Source organism: Podarcis raffonei, chromosome Z (assembly GCF_027172205.1).
Source record: "Podarcis raffonei isolate rPodRaf1 chromosome Z, rPodRaf1.pri, whole genome shotgun sequence".
Lineage (NCBI taxonomy): Eukaryota > Metazoa > Chordata > Lepidosauria > Squamata > Lacertidae > Podarcis > Podarcis raffonei.
In genome coordinates this window covers 23,681,360-23,697,968 of record NC_070621.1, presented here as the reverse complement: position 1 = coordinate 23,697,968, position 16,609 = coordinate 23,681,360, and the positions used below count along the sequence as shown (strand labels likewise).

The 16,609-nt window shown below is 42.5% G+C and overlaps 1 protein-coding gene across 3 annotated transcripts in view; it reads left to right on the top strand.

Moving 5' to 3' along the window:
- LOC128406212 (vascular endothelial growth factor receptor kdr-like) overlaps positions 1-16,609 on the top strand; it is a 191,127-nt gene that overhangs the window by 80,004 nt on the left and 94,514 nt on the right. For all 3 annotated transcript variants that reach the window (XM_053373359.1, XM_053373358.1, XM_053373360.1), the window contains exons 5-9: positions 589-751; positions 1,590-1,726; positions 4,146-4,311; positions 7,014-7,131; positions 7,489-7,667. In XM_053373359.1, the coding sequence (XP_053229334.1) occupies positions 589-751; positions 1,590-1,726; positions 4,146-4,311; positions 7,014-7,131; positions 7,489-7,667 (763 nt within the window). The remainder of the gene's footprint in view (positions 1-588; positions 752-1,589; positions 1,727-4,145; positions 4,312-7,013; positions 7,132-7,488; positions 7,668-16,609) is intronic.

Genomic DNA, 16,609 nt, shown 5'->3' with positions numbered 1-16,609 from the left:
CGAATCCCCGTGGTGGGGTGAGCTCCCGTCTTTCGGTCCCAGCTCCTGCCCACCTAGCAGTTCGAAAGCACCCTCAAGTGCAAGTAGATAAATAGGTACCGCTTTATAGCGGGAAGGTAAACGGCGTTTCCGTGTGCTGCGCTGGTGCTGGCTCACCAGAGCAGCTTCGTCATGCTGGCCACATGACCCGGAAGTGTCTCCGGACAGCGCTGGCCCCTGGCCTCTTAAGTGAGGTGGGCGCACAACCCTAGAGTCGGACACAACTGGCCCGTACGGGCAGGGGTACCTTTAGCTTTACCTGCCCCTTGGAACTCCCTCCCATTCCTGTGATCTTTTCATCATCTTTTCCTTTTTCAACAAGCCTCCTAGGTAGAGATTCTTATCCACAGTGTGTATGTGCATTGGATTTGAAATTGTGTTTCTATGTTTTCGTACTTCATGATATATAGGTGATCGCTTTGGGATGTTTCATGAAAAGTGTTTCATAAATAAAATGTATAAATGAATGAATGAATGAATGAATAAATAACTGTTGGGGTGGTTTTGAATGTCAGGTGTAGCATCACATCTGCCTCTCATCTTCCTCAGCATCCTTCCAGCAGTGCCGTGAGGTCTGTGAAGATGGAATGGGACCCCAAGAGAGGATTTGTGGTCACTTTGCCTACCTATGAGTTCTTCAGTAGCATGCTCAAGTGTGTTGCTATGGTCAGGGGAGACGAATACACATCCTACTATGTGACACAGAAAGTAGGTGAGTAGCTTGTAGGGATGTGAGGAGGAAGCAGATCCCATCCTGTACAGTATTCATTGTAAGCAGCACTGCCTTAGGGCGGACACAGAAAACCAGCGCTCTCCTTGCTGACATCACTGGAGCATAGTATTTGTGAACCCTAATTTCAATTACAGATCAAATTAAGATGCTTCCACAAATGCTGCCCAGAGTTTTACCTTGCAGAGCCTGGTGTCAGAAGTTCTCCAGATATCCTTTAAGTCAGCCTCTCCCTATCTGGTGCACTCCAACTGGGACTGATAGGAATTGTAGTCCAAAAACATCTGGAGGACACCCAGTTTGGGAAGGCTGCTCAAATACTTGGATATTTTGCTGATGATCTTTTAGTGTGGCAGCACCTACACTTTGGAACTCCCTGCCTATTGACAGTGGCAGATCTTGGACAGATTTCAGTGGGATCCTGTGTGATGTCAACATGTGGTGCCCCCTACCTCTCACACTCCATTCTAAATCATATTTGTGGCGTCACCTGTGGCACCCCCATGCGACTGAACCAGCTATGCTACCCTAAATCTGCCTCTGCTATTGATTATCAGTTAGCTGTCTTCACTGTACTTTTTTGGGCACCTGCTAAAAACATTTTCATTTAGACAAGCCTACCCAGAGGTTTAGAAAGCTGAAGCAAGTTTTAATCTGTTTTTAGAATTTTGCTATTTTAACCTTTCAGAAGTTTTAAATTGTGGCTATTTTTCTTATCGATAATTGTATTATAATATTTGCCAGATACTTGATAATCTGCATTTGACATCTGCCACTGTTTGGATTTTGATATTGGCTTTTGGCTTGCTATGTCTTCCAGAGAAAAGGATACAGAACCTGGTTCTCAAAACAAATCCCCAAAAGCTGGTGGTTGGAGACAACCTTAACCTGGAATGCAGTGCGGAGACATTTTTCAATGGACGCATTGAATTTGTATGGACAATTCCTGGAAGGACTGTGAGTAAATCACATCTGTCCCTGGATCAAGGACAGTTATTGGTTCTGCTGAATGCAAAAGATTCCAGTCAGAAGTTTTGTTGTGTGCTAGCAATCTCTGTCCTCACTTCCTCAAATAGTTTTTGAGTGAGCATTCAAATGCTCAGTATCCAATCAAAGAAATTATGATGTCAGATATGTTGTTGGACTGCGGGCTGGCCCTGACTGGGGGAGCCCAACAGCATCTGCCTGCTTTCTAGCATCAGTTCAGAATTGCTAGGAATGCACAGAAATATTTGGGTTGGCGGTAGTACATTTTGATGGGGAGAGAAATGATTATGGCTGCTCCACTGAACATCCTGAGTGAATTTAAAGGCATAACATACTCTACATGTTTGCAGAGAGAGCTAATGTACATAGGAATATAGGAAGCTGTCTTATATCATGTGAGACTATGAAGCCATCTCGCTCAGTATTGTCTACACTGACTGGCAGCCTCCAGTCTGTTTCAGACAGGTGTCTCTGTCAGGACTACCTGGAGCTGCTCTACCACTGAGCAAAGCTCTATGGAAGAATCCAGCATCATGTCTAGGGATGGATAAATCTGCCTCAGTTTGTTCTCTTCTGGTTCCACACATGGCTGTCTTAAAGTATGTCCTGTCTGTTCCCATGTGCATTTGGGGGGGGGGGGATAACTCTGTACAAATCCTTAAAAAGTAAAAGAAAAAGCCATAACCCCTCCCCCCATGCACAGATGTGGAGGACTCATGAGGTGAATTTCTGTTTCCTTGTTTTAACACTGTAAATCTTATTGGAGTAGCTTCAAAGCCCAGCACATCAGCTGCACAGCAAAGAAAACATTTTTCAAAATGGTACAGGAAACAACTTATTGTGTAATTCTATGCACAACGGTTCATTCTACATACAACAAAATGGCTGCCCCATTTTATACTGATGGAGGTACATTGTATGTACAATGGCCCTTTGTGCATAGAATTATACAGGAAGTGGCATAAGGTCACTTCCTGTACCATTTTAACAAGCATGTTTACCTTGTGTGCTACAGGTATTGTATTTTGAAGCTGCTTCAAGCATCTTTCCAATGTCAAAACAATAAAAAGGAGAGCAGCCTCATATGTATGAGTAGTGAAACAGCCCTCAGAAGGGTTCATAGATCAGCAGATTAAACCATATATCTGCAGTCCATTCTGATGAGTTGTTTGCTAAGATTGTGTTTTTAGTCAGGATAGTGGGGAGGGTATGCAGAAAAATAAAGCCTGGGTTAAAATCCCCTGATATACTAATTTTGTTGCAGTCATTTCCTTTCAGGGCTGTCTTAAGCATATGTGGCGCCGGGGTGCAAAGATCCACCCGGTGCCCCCCCCGCTTGTCCAGTCCCCGGCTCGCAGGAGGGCGGAGCCTGCCGGCTGCGTCAGCATCTCACTGGCTCAGTCACCCTTGAACTCGTGGCACAGAGCTGCCCGCAGAAGAGCCTGCCGCGGTGCTCTAACCGACGGGTGGGCTCTTCCCCAGACTCAATTCTCGGGCCCCGGACTCTCAGCCTGGTGCCCCTGAGAGCCTGGCGCCCAGGTGCCCCGCACCCCTAGTGCCTATGGGTAAGACGGCCTTGTTCCCTTTCCATCTTAGAGGATTTGGGTCACAGACAGAAAGACCTGGAGATACCACTGCCCTAAGGCTGCTGCTGAGCAAATGGAGTAATGGTTCCACCACCCTTTGCCTCACCAGAGGTTTTTGAGCATCTGAGAGAAGATCTAGCATGGCTCATAGATGTGCTTTGGATGTGCTGCTCAGCCTTGCCAAATTTGCTCTGAGGCCTTCAGCACAGCAAAGGAGAGTTATGTTGTCTTTGCACCACCTGCCTCCCACCTTCAAGGCATCTTGCACACAAAGGCACATGCTACGCCCACCTCTCATGCTGTTTCAGACACAGGCCCCAAACCCATCAGAAAGTGGCAAGCCCTGTGTCCACTCAGGAGGAAATTCCCTCCCAAACTGTGATTCTGGCCCGAATTTTGATTCTAGCCCATCCTACATTGCAATGCACCACCATCACTGGTAGTTAACTCTGTCATTGTTATAGGAATGAGTTGCACTAATATTGAGGGTCCAAATATCATTGTGACTGAATACCATTTTGCAATTGAATACCATTTTTCATTTTCATAATTCATGTTCACTAAAATTCCATGAGGGTGGAGCTTGTAAAAGTCACATTTCAGAACCAAGAGTCTGAGGACTCACCTGATTTAGCCTTTTACATTGTTGAATTCATGGCTTTCTAAGGAGGAAACTTTTAGGAAATCTAAGATTTGCCTTTGTAGTTCACTGTTCTTGACTGGATATGTGTTACTCTCTGTTTGAGCTGTTCTGAACTGGCCTTATAGCAGGTTTTTTTCTGTCTCCACTCTGCTCCCTTTAGGAAACCAAGGCTGAAAATACATTCGACCTAAGTGAGCCAGTGTATAAAGCTTCTTCTAATGTGGTCATCAAGAATGTTACAATGGAAAACAGAGGGTTGTATGTATGCAGAGGCATAATTGCCAATACAACACAATTAAAATCAGAGGCCAACATCACTGTATACAGTACGTATGATATCTATCTATCATCTATCTATCTATCTATCATCTATCATCTATCATCTATCATCTATCATCTATATCTATCATCTATATCTATCATCTATCTATCTATCTATCTATCTATCATCTATCATCTATCTATCTACCTACCTACCTACCTACCTACACTGGTTAGAAAGCAGCAACTTCTTTTTGTGGAGGCAGAGTCCACCTGTCCACTCCAGCAATCAGTTTACAGCACTTCACAGACCCCCAACTGTATCATAATCAACATCACAAACATTCACTGACACATATATGCAGCCTAAAGTCAAGGAAATGATTTACCACTCGATATTTCTGATTGCATCAGCCGGCATTCAAGAAACTCCAGGGGTTTCTGTGACATGTTGTTACATTGACAGGCGCCACACTTTAAAAAAAGAATAGTACAGAAAGGGATATTTGCCCTTTGGAGATCTTTGTTTGACTGTGTGTGTGCCTTTGATCTAAAGCAGTTGTTCCCAAACAGTATGTGTCATAAAAGAACTAATTATGTACTGTGAGAAATTCATTGATTCAACAGTTTAAAAGAGTACCCATCTGCAAAGAGAGCAGCTGAATGATGCATTCCAACAGCTGGCCTCCTTTGCTCAGGGTGGGCATTTTGAAAATGTCTCTGCTGCCTAAATGTTGTTATTTCAAGTATACACCACCTTTCATCAGAAAAAAGTTTTCACAAAGCAGGTATAAAGAACAAAATTAACAAACAGTATATAAAGCAATTAAAGCATCAAAATCCATAAAATAGGATTCCATTCACCCAATACCCCCACAAAATTGCACATCCAAAAACACACCTATTGTTGTTGTTGTTTAGTCGTTTAGTCGTGTCCAACTCTTCATGACCCCATGGACCAGAGCACGCCAGGCACTCCTGTCTTCCACTGCCTCCCGCAGTTTGGTCAAACTCATGCTGGTAGCTTCAAGAACACTGTCCAACCATCTCATCCTCTGTCGTCCTCTTCTCCTTGTGCCCTCCATCTTTCCCAACATCAGGGTCTTTTCCAGGGAGTCTTCTCTTCTCATGAGGTGGCCAAAGTATTGGAGCCTCAGCTTCACGATCTGTCCTTCCAGTGAGCACTCAGGGCTGATTTCCTTAAGAATGGATAGGTTTGATCTTCTTGCAGTCCATGGGACTCTCAAGAGTCTCCTCCAGCACCATAATTCAAAAGCATCAATTCTTCGGCGATCAGCCTTCTTTATGGTCCAAACACACCTATACTTCAATCAAACTACACCTGTACATATTTGCCAGCTGTTGGGCTCACGCACAACTGCAAACCCGCTGTGCTTCATTATAATCAGCTACTGGTCCCAACACCCCCCTGGAAGCATATACAAATAGACCACCCCACCACATTGGCAACCTAGCTACAAGACTAAAAGCAAATCCAATCTAGGACCCCACCAACATCAATAAAAGCCTAACATCCTTCACCTAATCACTTGTTCACATTCATAGAGTTATCCTCTACAGCTGAGGATCTGTCTTTTCACCCTAGTAATCAACCATCAGTTTCCAGCTCCCACCTGCGAAGTGATCAGACTCAAACTACTTCCCCAACCATTTTATGTACTTACCTTGGAACAGCACCACACTAACGATGGGGGAGAAATTTGCTCTAGTTCACATTTATAGGCAAACCTAATTAATTCACACTTTCTGAAACAATATGGCAGTGTTGGCCAAACTTGGGTCTCCAGCTGTTTTTGGACTACAACTCCCACCATCCCTAGCTAACAGGCCAGTGGTCAGGGATGATGGGAATTGTAGTCCAAAAACAGCTGGAGACCCAAGTTTGGCCAACACTGCAATATGAGAACTGAAACACAGCCAACCTTTGAAATCCACACTTTTTTGAATCTTGCAATGCAATTCTCTAGCCAAGTAATGTTTTGGTTTTTTTGTTTTGGTTTTTAAAAATGCATGTACTAGAGTAAACTATGCATTTAAAAATGCATAATTAGTGAAAATAGTATACAAAATGCATTTTATAATCAGAAAATGCTTTGCAAAAAAATGTTAGGCAAAATTGCTTGCAAATTCTGCAAATGCTGGTGAATTTCCACAAGGACTTGCTTTTTCAAAAAACAATTCCAAACGGATGTGGAAATGTGGAGAACTGTGTGTTAGATGGGAAGAAATAATAACTTGAAATTGCCAGAGGCACCCATTCCCTGCACCACAATCCCCGCACTCAACTAAAACACAACCATGAGGGGAGGGGCCCTCGTCCTTATAGTGCCCTGAAGCCACCATGGCTCTTTCTACAGCTCTGTGTGTATCAGTGGAAAATCCAGCACCCAGGAAGTCGTAACACCATATCTTATGGCTACTGCCACCAAGTGATATTGAATGTTGGAGCTGGTAAAAGCACAAAAGTAGGTGAGGAAGGCAGATGTTGTAAATTCCTTTCTCCAAATGGTTTGATCATGTGTCCTTTAGGGATCAAAATCAACTGCAGGTTTAAATTAATTAAAAAATGAAGCACATGTTTCAAATGGCAGCATCATTTCCTATTCTTACTTTATACTAACTTCTGGCTGGCCAGTCCATCTACTTGCTTTCTGCTCCACAGCTTTTATTATCCGTTGTGTTACTATTGTTTTGCAAAAAAGCAAATTTGAGATTCATGCCTGCAATTTTTCTTGTTTATTTTAAGGAGAAGCTTTCATCAAAGTTTCCTTTAAGAAAATCAATCCCTATGAAGTTATCGAAGGGCAAAAGATGCTGAAATTGTCTTGGAAGGTTCAAGCTGTCCCCCGCCCCATAGTGACCTGGTAAGAACCAAGGAGGTACTTTGAATTGACAGAAGGAAAATGCTGATGCAGGGGGGCGAGGAAAGCATAACAATCTAACAGCAGTTCTTTGCAGGTCTACTCAGGCTTGCCCGTGCTTAATTGCAGTGCTTAAATCTGTGCTGTGGTGTGTTTTGTTTGGCATTTGGTATTCCCAATCCCTTGTTTATTTTGAACCATTTTTGTGTACATTGCCCAGAAAACTTTAATTAAGGGGTTGCATAGAAGTCATGTTAATAAAGAATAAGAAGAATAAGTCTCAGTAACCCTATAATGGGATTGCCCTTGTTCCCCTCTACTCTATCTTTCAATTGGTATCTTTCTTGCTGGACATTATAGGTACAAGGATGGCAAGAAGCTGACCAATGCGAACAGTGACTGCTATGAACTAGATCCAGTGAAATACAGGCTCATCATAAGGGATGTGAAACCAAAGCATGCTGGGAATTACACCATAACCCTGAGCAACACTAAGCATAATGTCCATGAACAACACACTGTCGAGCTGGATGTATTAGGTAAGCACCTATTAGATCTAAATAACCAGCTTATTCCTCTGTTTCTGGTTTCCAGGGCAAAGGAGAATGGCAAGCAGTTTCTGGCCAAATGCTTTGTATAATTGATGTACAAACATGTGGCATCTATCCAAGGAGCTCCCTGCTCCTGCTGCTATAGCTGTTATTACTATCATTATTTCAGTACAGTGGTACCTCGGGTTACATACGCTTCAGGTTACAGACTCCACTAACCCAGAAATAGTTAAGAACTTTGCTTCAGGATGAGAACAGAGATCGTGCTCCGGCGGTGCGGCAGCAGCAGGAGGCCCCATTAGCTAAAGTGGTGCTTCAGGTTAAGAACGGACCTCCAGAACGAATTAAGTTCTTAACCCGAGGTACTACTGTATAATAAATGACACAGAGCTTGTGTGTTGTAGTGGTTAGAGTGCTGGACTTAGGGCTCCATCCACAGTTCCCTTTGACCCAACACTGCCCCCTGGGGAAACCCTCAGTTTAGCGCTAAAATGCAGCAATCGGCAATTGGGTTTTCTGATTTAGTGCTACAGAGCAGGTTTTCCAGGGCAAAGCAGTGGGGCATAGCCAAAACGTCTCAGACCCATGCCTACAAAGTATGGGGCAAGTGGGAAACTGCTTGGACCAATGCTTTCTAGGCATGGGATAAGCGGAAGTGTGGACTGAAAAGGTCCAGGTTCAAATTCCAATAAAGCTCACTAGGTGGCCTTGGGCCGATTCCCACACTCTCAGTCTCACCTACCTCACAGGGTTGTTGTGAAGATAAGATGGGGATGGGGTGAATAATAATAATAATAATAAATTTTATTTATATCCCGCCCTCCCCAGCCGAAGCTGGGCTCAGGGCGGCTAACAACAATAAAACAATACAAAAGTACAACACAAACAACACTCTAAAATCATTCATTATAAAATTAATTAATTGAACCATATATGCTGCCTTGAGCTCCTTGAAGGACAGGCAGGATATATGTGAGAGGGGATGAAGCATTGTCCAGGGGACAATGTGGCCCTATAGGTCTCTCTGTCCAGCCCTCAAGATTTCCCAGGCCCACTGCTTTCTTCTCCTGCTCCTGAGTGCTTTTGCCAGGCTGAAAAGTGTCTTTGCTTCTTGCTTGCCTGGACAGAGAGGTGTGCGGATGTATAAAGCTCCGACTTTTGCATGGCTGGAATAAAAATAAATAAGAGTCGCATCTGTTGTCCCACCCACTTTTGCTTCTCCTCCCCACCCCACTGGCTCACAGTTTCTGGAAGGCTGCCCATGAGGCAGTGTGGTTGTCAAACTGAAAAAGGTTCCCACCGCTTCTGCCATATCATGCCAAATACAGACACCAGTGTATAGCCAAGTACCCAGGAAATTTCTGATAGATTTTGGGAAAAGATGGTTTTGGGAATTTGGGTGAGCTAATTCATTTTGACACCACAGCTTGGCTTTTAATGTTGAGGTAGCTTTTTTGAAATTGTTTTACATCACTTCAGTAATTCAGTAACTAGAAAGGCAACTAACACATTGACAAATAAATTCAGTATACAAGAAAGGCAAGGTCTGCTATGTCCATTCTTTTGAGCTTCTGCTTTAATTCAGCATCTCATAGGACTGGGGGCCTTATTTGCAGGTCTGTTGCAGTGCTTGTATTTCTGCTGCCAAAGTTTTTTCCATCAATGTTTTTCAGGGCAAGAAATCCTGTTTGATTTTGATATATCAACATTTTGTCTCATGGCTTTGTTTAATATTGGTTGGATGGAGTGTGGATTATGGCTAACGGATTTTTTTGCATGTTGTGTGCAAGACAGAATTATTTTCTAGTTAAAGAATTGACTGTCCGTAACTAGGGATGCAAACACAAATCAGTTGGCATGAAATTCACAGGCAGTTAACAAAAGGGTTTCTTGTGTGCTGGCTACAATCCATTCAATTCATCTCCGTTAATGCTTTTGCAAGCTTTTCGTATTTGTATTTGTTTACGATTTCATGCCCAAGTGCTCTCTGTTGTTCTTTTGTCATGCATCAGCATGGTGGCATGAATTAAACTGGGATCATTATTGCAATTACTGTAAATATGTTGCTTATTGCAACCGTTCCAGCTCAAAGAATGCTGATAATTCATATACTGAAAAAATATTTCTGCACGTAGAGGGCAGGAGAGAAATTAACAACAGGTGCTTCATAAGTTTTAGCAACAGATTGCTCTTCCAAAAAAGATGATCTGAAAAGGAATCTCTGGTGTTGATTTATTTTCCCTGTGATGTGACTTACAGTAATCATAATCGTAATAGCAATAACAAGAATAGTAATATGACTATTCTTGTTATGAATGTGGATGCATTCCCCACCCCCGCAAACAGGTTTGTTAGGGATAAACTAACCGTGATGTAAACACATATGTGGCTATTGCAACACGAGGCTCACAGAATCTTCCTGCCTTGTTGCTGTATAATGTTTGCTAGAACTGACTAATTTCCTGATATCATGGTGTTCCAAATTCTTGAAACTCATCTCTACTTTACATTGACTGCTACAAGATATAGTGACATCCTCTGGTTGTAGAAGTGGGTCAAAGAAGGAACTGAAAGAGGAGTAACAATATTCCTTGCCCACCTTTCACCACAAGGTCCCAGGGCATGTTACAGCAATATAAAAATGCAAGAATAAAAGCAGTTCTAAAAATTTACAGTCAGAAGAATAGGGCGGCTCCTTATGCGTGTGTTTGTGCATTAGGCAAAATTGCTCACAAACAGTAAAGTAGGAGAAATTTAAACTAAAATGCTGGTGGTTTTTCATGAGGACTTTTTAAAAAGATAAATTAATTTCAAAGTGATGTGGAAATGTAGAGAACAGAACTTAAGGTTGGAAAAACAAGATGCTGAGGGAGACTGAAATTGACATATTTCCTGCCCCCTGTGTGCACCTAGCATGCAGTGCTCCCATATTTATGTAGTATGGAAGGTGGGGTAACCTGCGGCTCTCCAGATGTTGCTCAATGGCAGTTGTAAACAGTCCTTGCCATTGGTCATGCTGTCTGGGACTTATGGGAGTTGTAGTCCAAAATATCTGGAAGTGTGGTCTACATCATTACTGGTGGATCCGTTAAGTACTTGTAAGTCCTCTCAGATGTGGCTTTTACTGTCACTACAACATTTTGACATGGCAAACCTTGGAGAAAATTTAAGTAAAGGTAAAGGGACCCCTGACCATTAGGTCCAGTCGTGGCCGACTCTGGGGTTGCAGCGCTCATCTCGCTTTATTGCCCGAGGGAGCCGGCGTATAACTTCCGGGTCATGTGGCCAGCATGACTAAGCCGCTTCTGGCAAACCAGAGCAGCGCACGGAAACGCCGTTTACCTTCCCGCCGGAGCGGTACCTATTTATCTACTTGCACTTTGACGTGCTTTCGAACTGCTAGGTTGGCAGGAGCAGGGACTGAGCAACGGGAGCTCACCCCGTCGCGGGGATTCGACCGCCGACCTTCTGATCAGCAAGCCCTAGGCTCTGTGGTTTAACCCACAGCGCCACCCGCGACCCTTGGAGAAAATTTATACACCACTTAATTGTAGAAAAAATGCTCAAAGCGGTTTACCAAAAAAACCCCATTAAAATTAAAAAGTACATATAAAGTACAAGTATGCCTGCATACTTAATTTCATGCCACCTTTCCATAGTTCAAACCATGCGCAAGGCAGTCAACAACATGGAAAAATACATAATTACAAACAAAACAGAAGTGGTCATAAACAATAAATAAAACATCAAATTAAATAAATTAAAGTATTTCCACATAAATCATAAGAAAATCTGAATTAAAGGTACAGAATTAATACTGATAAAGGCAACAACAACCCCACCCCAATAATTTTGCAAGTATATGGTAATTTAAAACATACAGAAAGTTTATACCACAATAGAACAGACTAAAAACAAAATAAAACTCATACAAACTTGGAAACTTATGGGCAGGCTTGTCTAAATAAGAATGTCTTCAGGTGCTGAAAAGAACGTATTGCACAATTTACCATCTAATGAAGGGGTTTCTTGAATGATCCTAGACAACATGAGGTACTTAATCACATAGCCTATAGTTAAACTATTCAGCTCAGTCCCACAGCATATAGTGCTGGCCACCAACCTGGGTGATTTTAGAAGAAGAGTAGACAAATTCATGGAAGAGAGGGTTATTGAGGACTACTTTTACTATAATGGATATGTTCTATTCAGTGCTATTTTTCTAGAAAAAGAGGTGCCGGAACTCACTTATTCTCTTATAATGGCAAATATCTAGATGTTGCCACATCTCTCAGACTTACGATTGTTAGTTCCTAGCTTGTCCGTAGTAATAAATAATCATTGGCCCTACAGAGACTCTGATTTTGCATTTTATATTTTGTATATTGTTTGATCCACTGTAATAAGCACTTGATGGATTGCTGTATTAATGGGGGGGGGTGTTGTTTGCATATATGAGGAGAAACAGCCAAAGTTTTGTGTGGACTTCTACAAAAATATAAAAGGAATTGCAAGTTAATATGGAAATGAGGCAAACTGGACTTGCGGTTGGAATGTGAGAAACTGAGTAAACCAGAATTGATGGATTCACTGATCCGTAAATGTAAGGATTGTTGCAAAGTCCGTTCCTCCTTAAACTTCCTGTATAAAGATACATGTAGTAGCCCTATGCTTGGGCCACCCATGTTTCCAACCCACTCTACAGACAGATGGAATTTAATCTGGCATGAGGAATATAACCCTCTTGCTTGCTTTGCATGTAGGTCTCTTTGAGTCTCCTGGAGGCCACTGGACCCCCTTTTTTTATATATATAAACCCATTCTTCCTTTATATGTTTGCACATTAAGAGCTGTCCAAGAAGCTGGTGGGTTGCTGTGTTTTTGTTTTGTTGGATTAAATTCTTGTTGAGAGCCAAAGTTTCAGGCAGCAAATGTCATGAAATATTAGAGAGGAGGGGAGAGAGTGAACAAAAGGGAATCTTAACAAACAGCTGGCAACTATACATCCTGGTGAGCCAAGAATGGAAAGAAGGAGAAAAAACATGGGAGAAAATGGTTACTCCAGACTTGAGTACAAAGCAAAGGTGGGTGGGGGGAGGATTAAAAACTACTTATGGTCTGGTAAGGGTATTTTTAATTCTCACCCTAGAACAAATAAACAGAATATTCTGGGTCTTCTCCAAGGCTTTGTGGAACGGCAGCATTTCAGTTGAAGCTAGCTGCATATTATTCTCTGTTTGTAAAACAATTGGAAACTTTGTTGAACCATTTTACAAAATGGAACAAACAGACTGCAGCCATCTTACTGCCTTCTCTGCTCTGCAGCAGAGGACTTGTAATAAAAATTGGCAGATATTTGTGATACCTTCACTCATCAATCAGAAAACATCTTTTTGAGGAGTTGCAAAAAGCAACCTGATCAAACTTTTGGATTTGACTTCAAAATTTAAGTTATGGTTTTGTGTGGGTGGGTGTTTGGTGGGTGTGTGGGTGTTGAGATTTCAACCACTAAATCCAAATTATAAAATCTGAATATTCAGCAGAATTTGATGTTTCTTAAAAAGTTGTTAATATGTTTATTTAGGAAACTTCTATAATGTTTTTCACCTTTACAACGAAATTATCAAATTGGTTTACATCTATTGCATTATATTTATATGTAAACCTATTTGATAAAATGAAACCAGTGATTGAAACCATACAGTGCAATGCAACGCACCTGCTATTTAAAACTGGAAGAAAGCTCCAATTAATTAGTGTTACTGCATCTGATGAAGCAGACCATGTAAGTTTTTGCAATAGCAGATGTAGGTTTTTTAAAAAAGATGCTTCTGTGTGCAATGACTGGCAGCAGCTCTCCAAGGGTTTAGGACAAGGAATAAGAGCATAAGAAGAGCCTGCTGGATCAGGCCAATGGCCCATCTCGTCCAGTGTCCTCTTCTCACAGGGGCCAACCAGAAGCCCATTCTGGGAAATCAGCAAGAGAGACCAAGAGCAAGAGTCCTCTCCACTCCTTCGGTTTCCAGCAACTGGTATTCAAAAGCATTTCTGCCTCTGACTGGAGGCAGAGCATAGCCTCCATCATGGCTAGTAGCTATTGATAGCCTTATCTTCCATGAATTTATCCAATCCTCTTTTAAGGCCCTAGAGTTTTGTGGCGTAAAACCAACAAATTTGAAAGGTATGGAACAAGGGAGGAAAAAAACACCCTTCCTTGATTCTTCTCTCAAGTGGAGCACTGGGGAAACTCTTTTGTTATTCAGGTCAGCTTTTACACCTTTCATCAAAGCAGACCTGAAGCCCTTTAACACTTTAACCCAAAGACAAGGGTAGCACTTGACATTGCATGTTTAGTATGTTTGAAGAGTGTGAATTTGCAATTGGCAAACTCCAAAGGTTTAATCTATCCTTAGTTGTGGCAGGAGGGTGGCTTGGGAGGGAGTGTGCCAGGAGAGGCAGCTGTTGTATTTTGGAAGGGTGGTAACACCCACATATATTCCTCTGCCTTTAACAGAAACTTAACATGCAGACATTAGCTAGTAATGCTTTTCACAGCTTGGAGAAAAAGATGTTCACCGGCTTCTTCCTGCTGCTCGCACTGCTGTTAGAGCGAGGGTGGAGATCCTCCAGATGTTGCTGGACTACAGCTCCCATCATCCATGACCATTGGCCATGCTGAGTCCAACAACAGCTGGAGAGCCACAGGTTTCCACTATTGCATTAGAAGCACAGCAAATGTGGATTTTCCTCTTATTTTGTTTTTTAAAATTGGGCACTGCCATTCAGCTGAGCTTCTAGAATAGTTTACAAAACCAAGACAAAATACAAAAAAAGTCATTGAAATGCTGGAACAGGGAGGGCTGTATCTTAGCAGCAGGTCCCCTGGTTCAGTCCCTGGAAAGACTCCAGTCCGGTACCTTGAAGAGCGGTTGCCAGTCAGATTGGACAGCCTACCTAGCACTGAGCTAAGTGGACCAACAGTGTAAAAGCAGCATCTTTTGTTCCTGCTTAAATAACAGGCGAAGCTAAAATACCCTTGCCTAGTGCCAGTAATATAACAGTGTTGCTGCCAGGTGTCGATCGCCCCTTGACATGTTGCCCCCTTCTGAAAAAAGAGGAACTGCATCACTGTGTTCAGAAACACACTTCTGGTTAATCACTTGGCAAGTCTATTACCCCGCTGCGTCACTGGAGTTCTTTGTCTGGCTAGAGTTGTAACGTTAGCAGGGTACCATGCAAGAGACACCTGCAGACTCAGTAAGCCTGAGCTGACGCTATTCTGTGATTTGGCAGATGGAGCTAAGGAAATGTGGGAGTGGAGGAAGAAGTTGTTGGATGTCTTTGATGATGGAAGAATTTTCCATATCCCCCGATACTCATCCTCCTTTCCTTCAACTCCCTTCATGCTCTGCCCACTGCTCAGCAGCCTTGTTATTCTTTCACACAGCATGAAAATATGCACAGAGGGCCTGTCTACACATGCTTGACTGTCAGCTCAACTTCTTTATTCAGCATTTGGTGATTTGCACACAGACATGCAAACTGACTCCATTTTATGTGAGTTGAGGCCCGTCTGCGGTTTTTGACCATCAGATTTTGGATAGTGTGGCACACATCTTAACTGGAAATTAATTACCTTTGCTACAAAAGTGCCTAACAGTCACACCCACTTGCTGAAAAAGACATGGGACAGTTTTCTAGTTTTGTCAAAGTTACCAACAGACTATTGTCGAAACAGTTTTGGCATTTGCTATCCTAGCTTGGATTTGGGGGTCATGGGCTGAATTGAACATTGCCAGAGAACTGGTTGCACCTCTGTATGCTTGCTGCTTCATTCCTCCAACATGCTAAATGCATACATTTGCTATTTGTGGCAATGTGTTACTTCTGTGCCTGAAGACGTTGGTTACACCCGTTCACCGTGCATTAGCCTTTTGCAAGTGTATCACTTAGTAAGCTCTGAATTCACACCAGATGAATGTGGTAGGTTGTATCTCCCCCCCCCCACTCTTTTAAAGAAATATTCTTTTTGTAAAAGCAGCTTCATTTCACAGTCCTTGTCTTATTAAATTTGCGTTGGAGATGCATGATTTTTAAAGTGCAACTCAAGTTATTTTTAGATCTTGGAATTGGTTAAAAATGGGCTGTTGCTACACATCAGCCACAGCAAGGAGATACTGAAGAATCCAGTTTGATTATGTACACAGAGGAAGCTGCCTTATATTGATTCAGACCATTGGTCTATCTAGCTGAACACCAGCTGGCAGCAACCCTCACATATTTCTTTATATATATATATATGTATATAATTTTTATTGGGTTTTTGATAATTTTATACATATGAAACATAACCATTTCAAACATTAAAAATAAAAAGGTTCTTTCTAAGCTTCAGACCTCCTTCCCTCCCTCCATGGGTTCCATGTTTAAGTTTAAATTTGCTGCATCTTTTACCATTATCCAGGGATGCGGGTGGCGCTGTGGGTTAAACAACTGCCTAGGGCTTGCCAATCAGAAGGTTGACAGTTCAAATCCCCGCAACGAGGTGAGCTCCCGTTGTTCGGTCCCAGCTCCTGCCAACCTAGCAGTTTGAAAGCACGTCAAAGTGCAAGTAGATAAATAGGTACCGCTCCAGCGGGAAGGTAAACGGCGTTTCTGTGCGCTGCTCTGGTTCACCAGAAGCAGCTTAGTCATGCTGGCCACATGACCCGGAAGCTGTATGCCGGCTCCCACGGCCAGTAAAGCGAGATGCGCGCAGCAACCCCAGAGTTGTCCGCAACTGGACCTAACGGTCAGGGGTCCCTTTACCTTTACCATTACCATTATCCATCTATTATATTACCATCATTACCATAAATAATTCCACATTGCAAGTGTAATTACATCTCTGCCAAAGATTTTAACTGTTTACAACGGTCTTTTAAATAAAT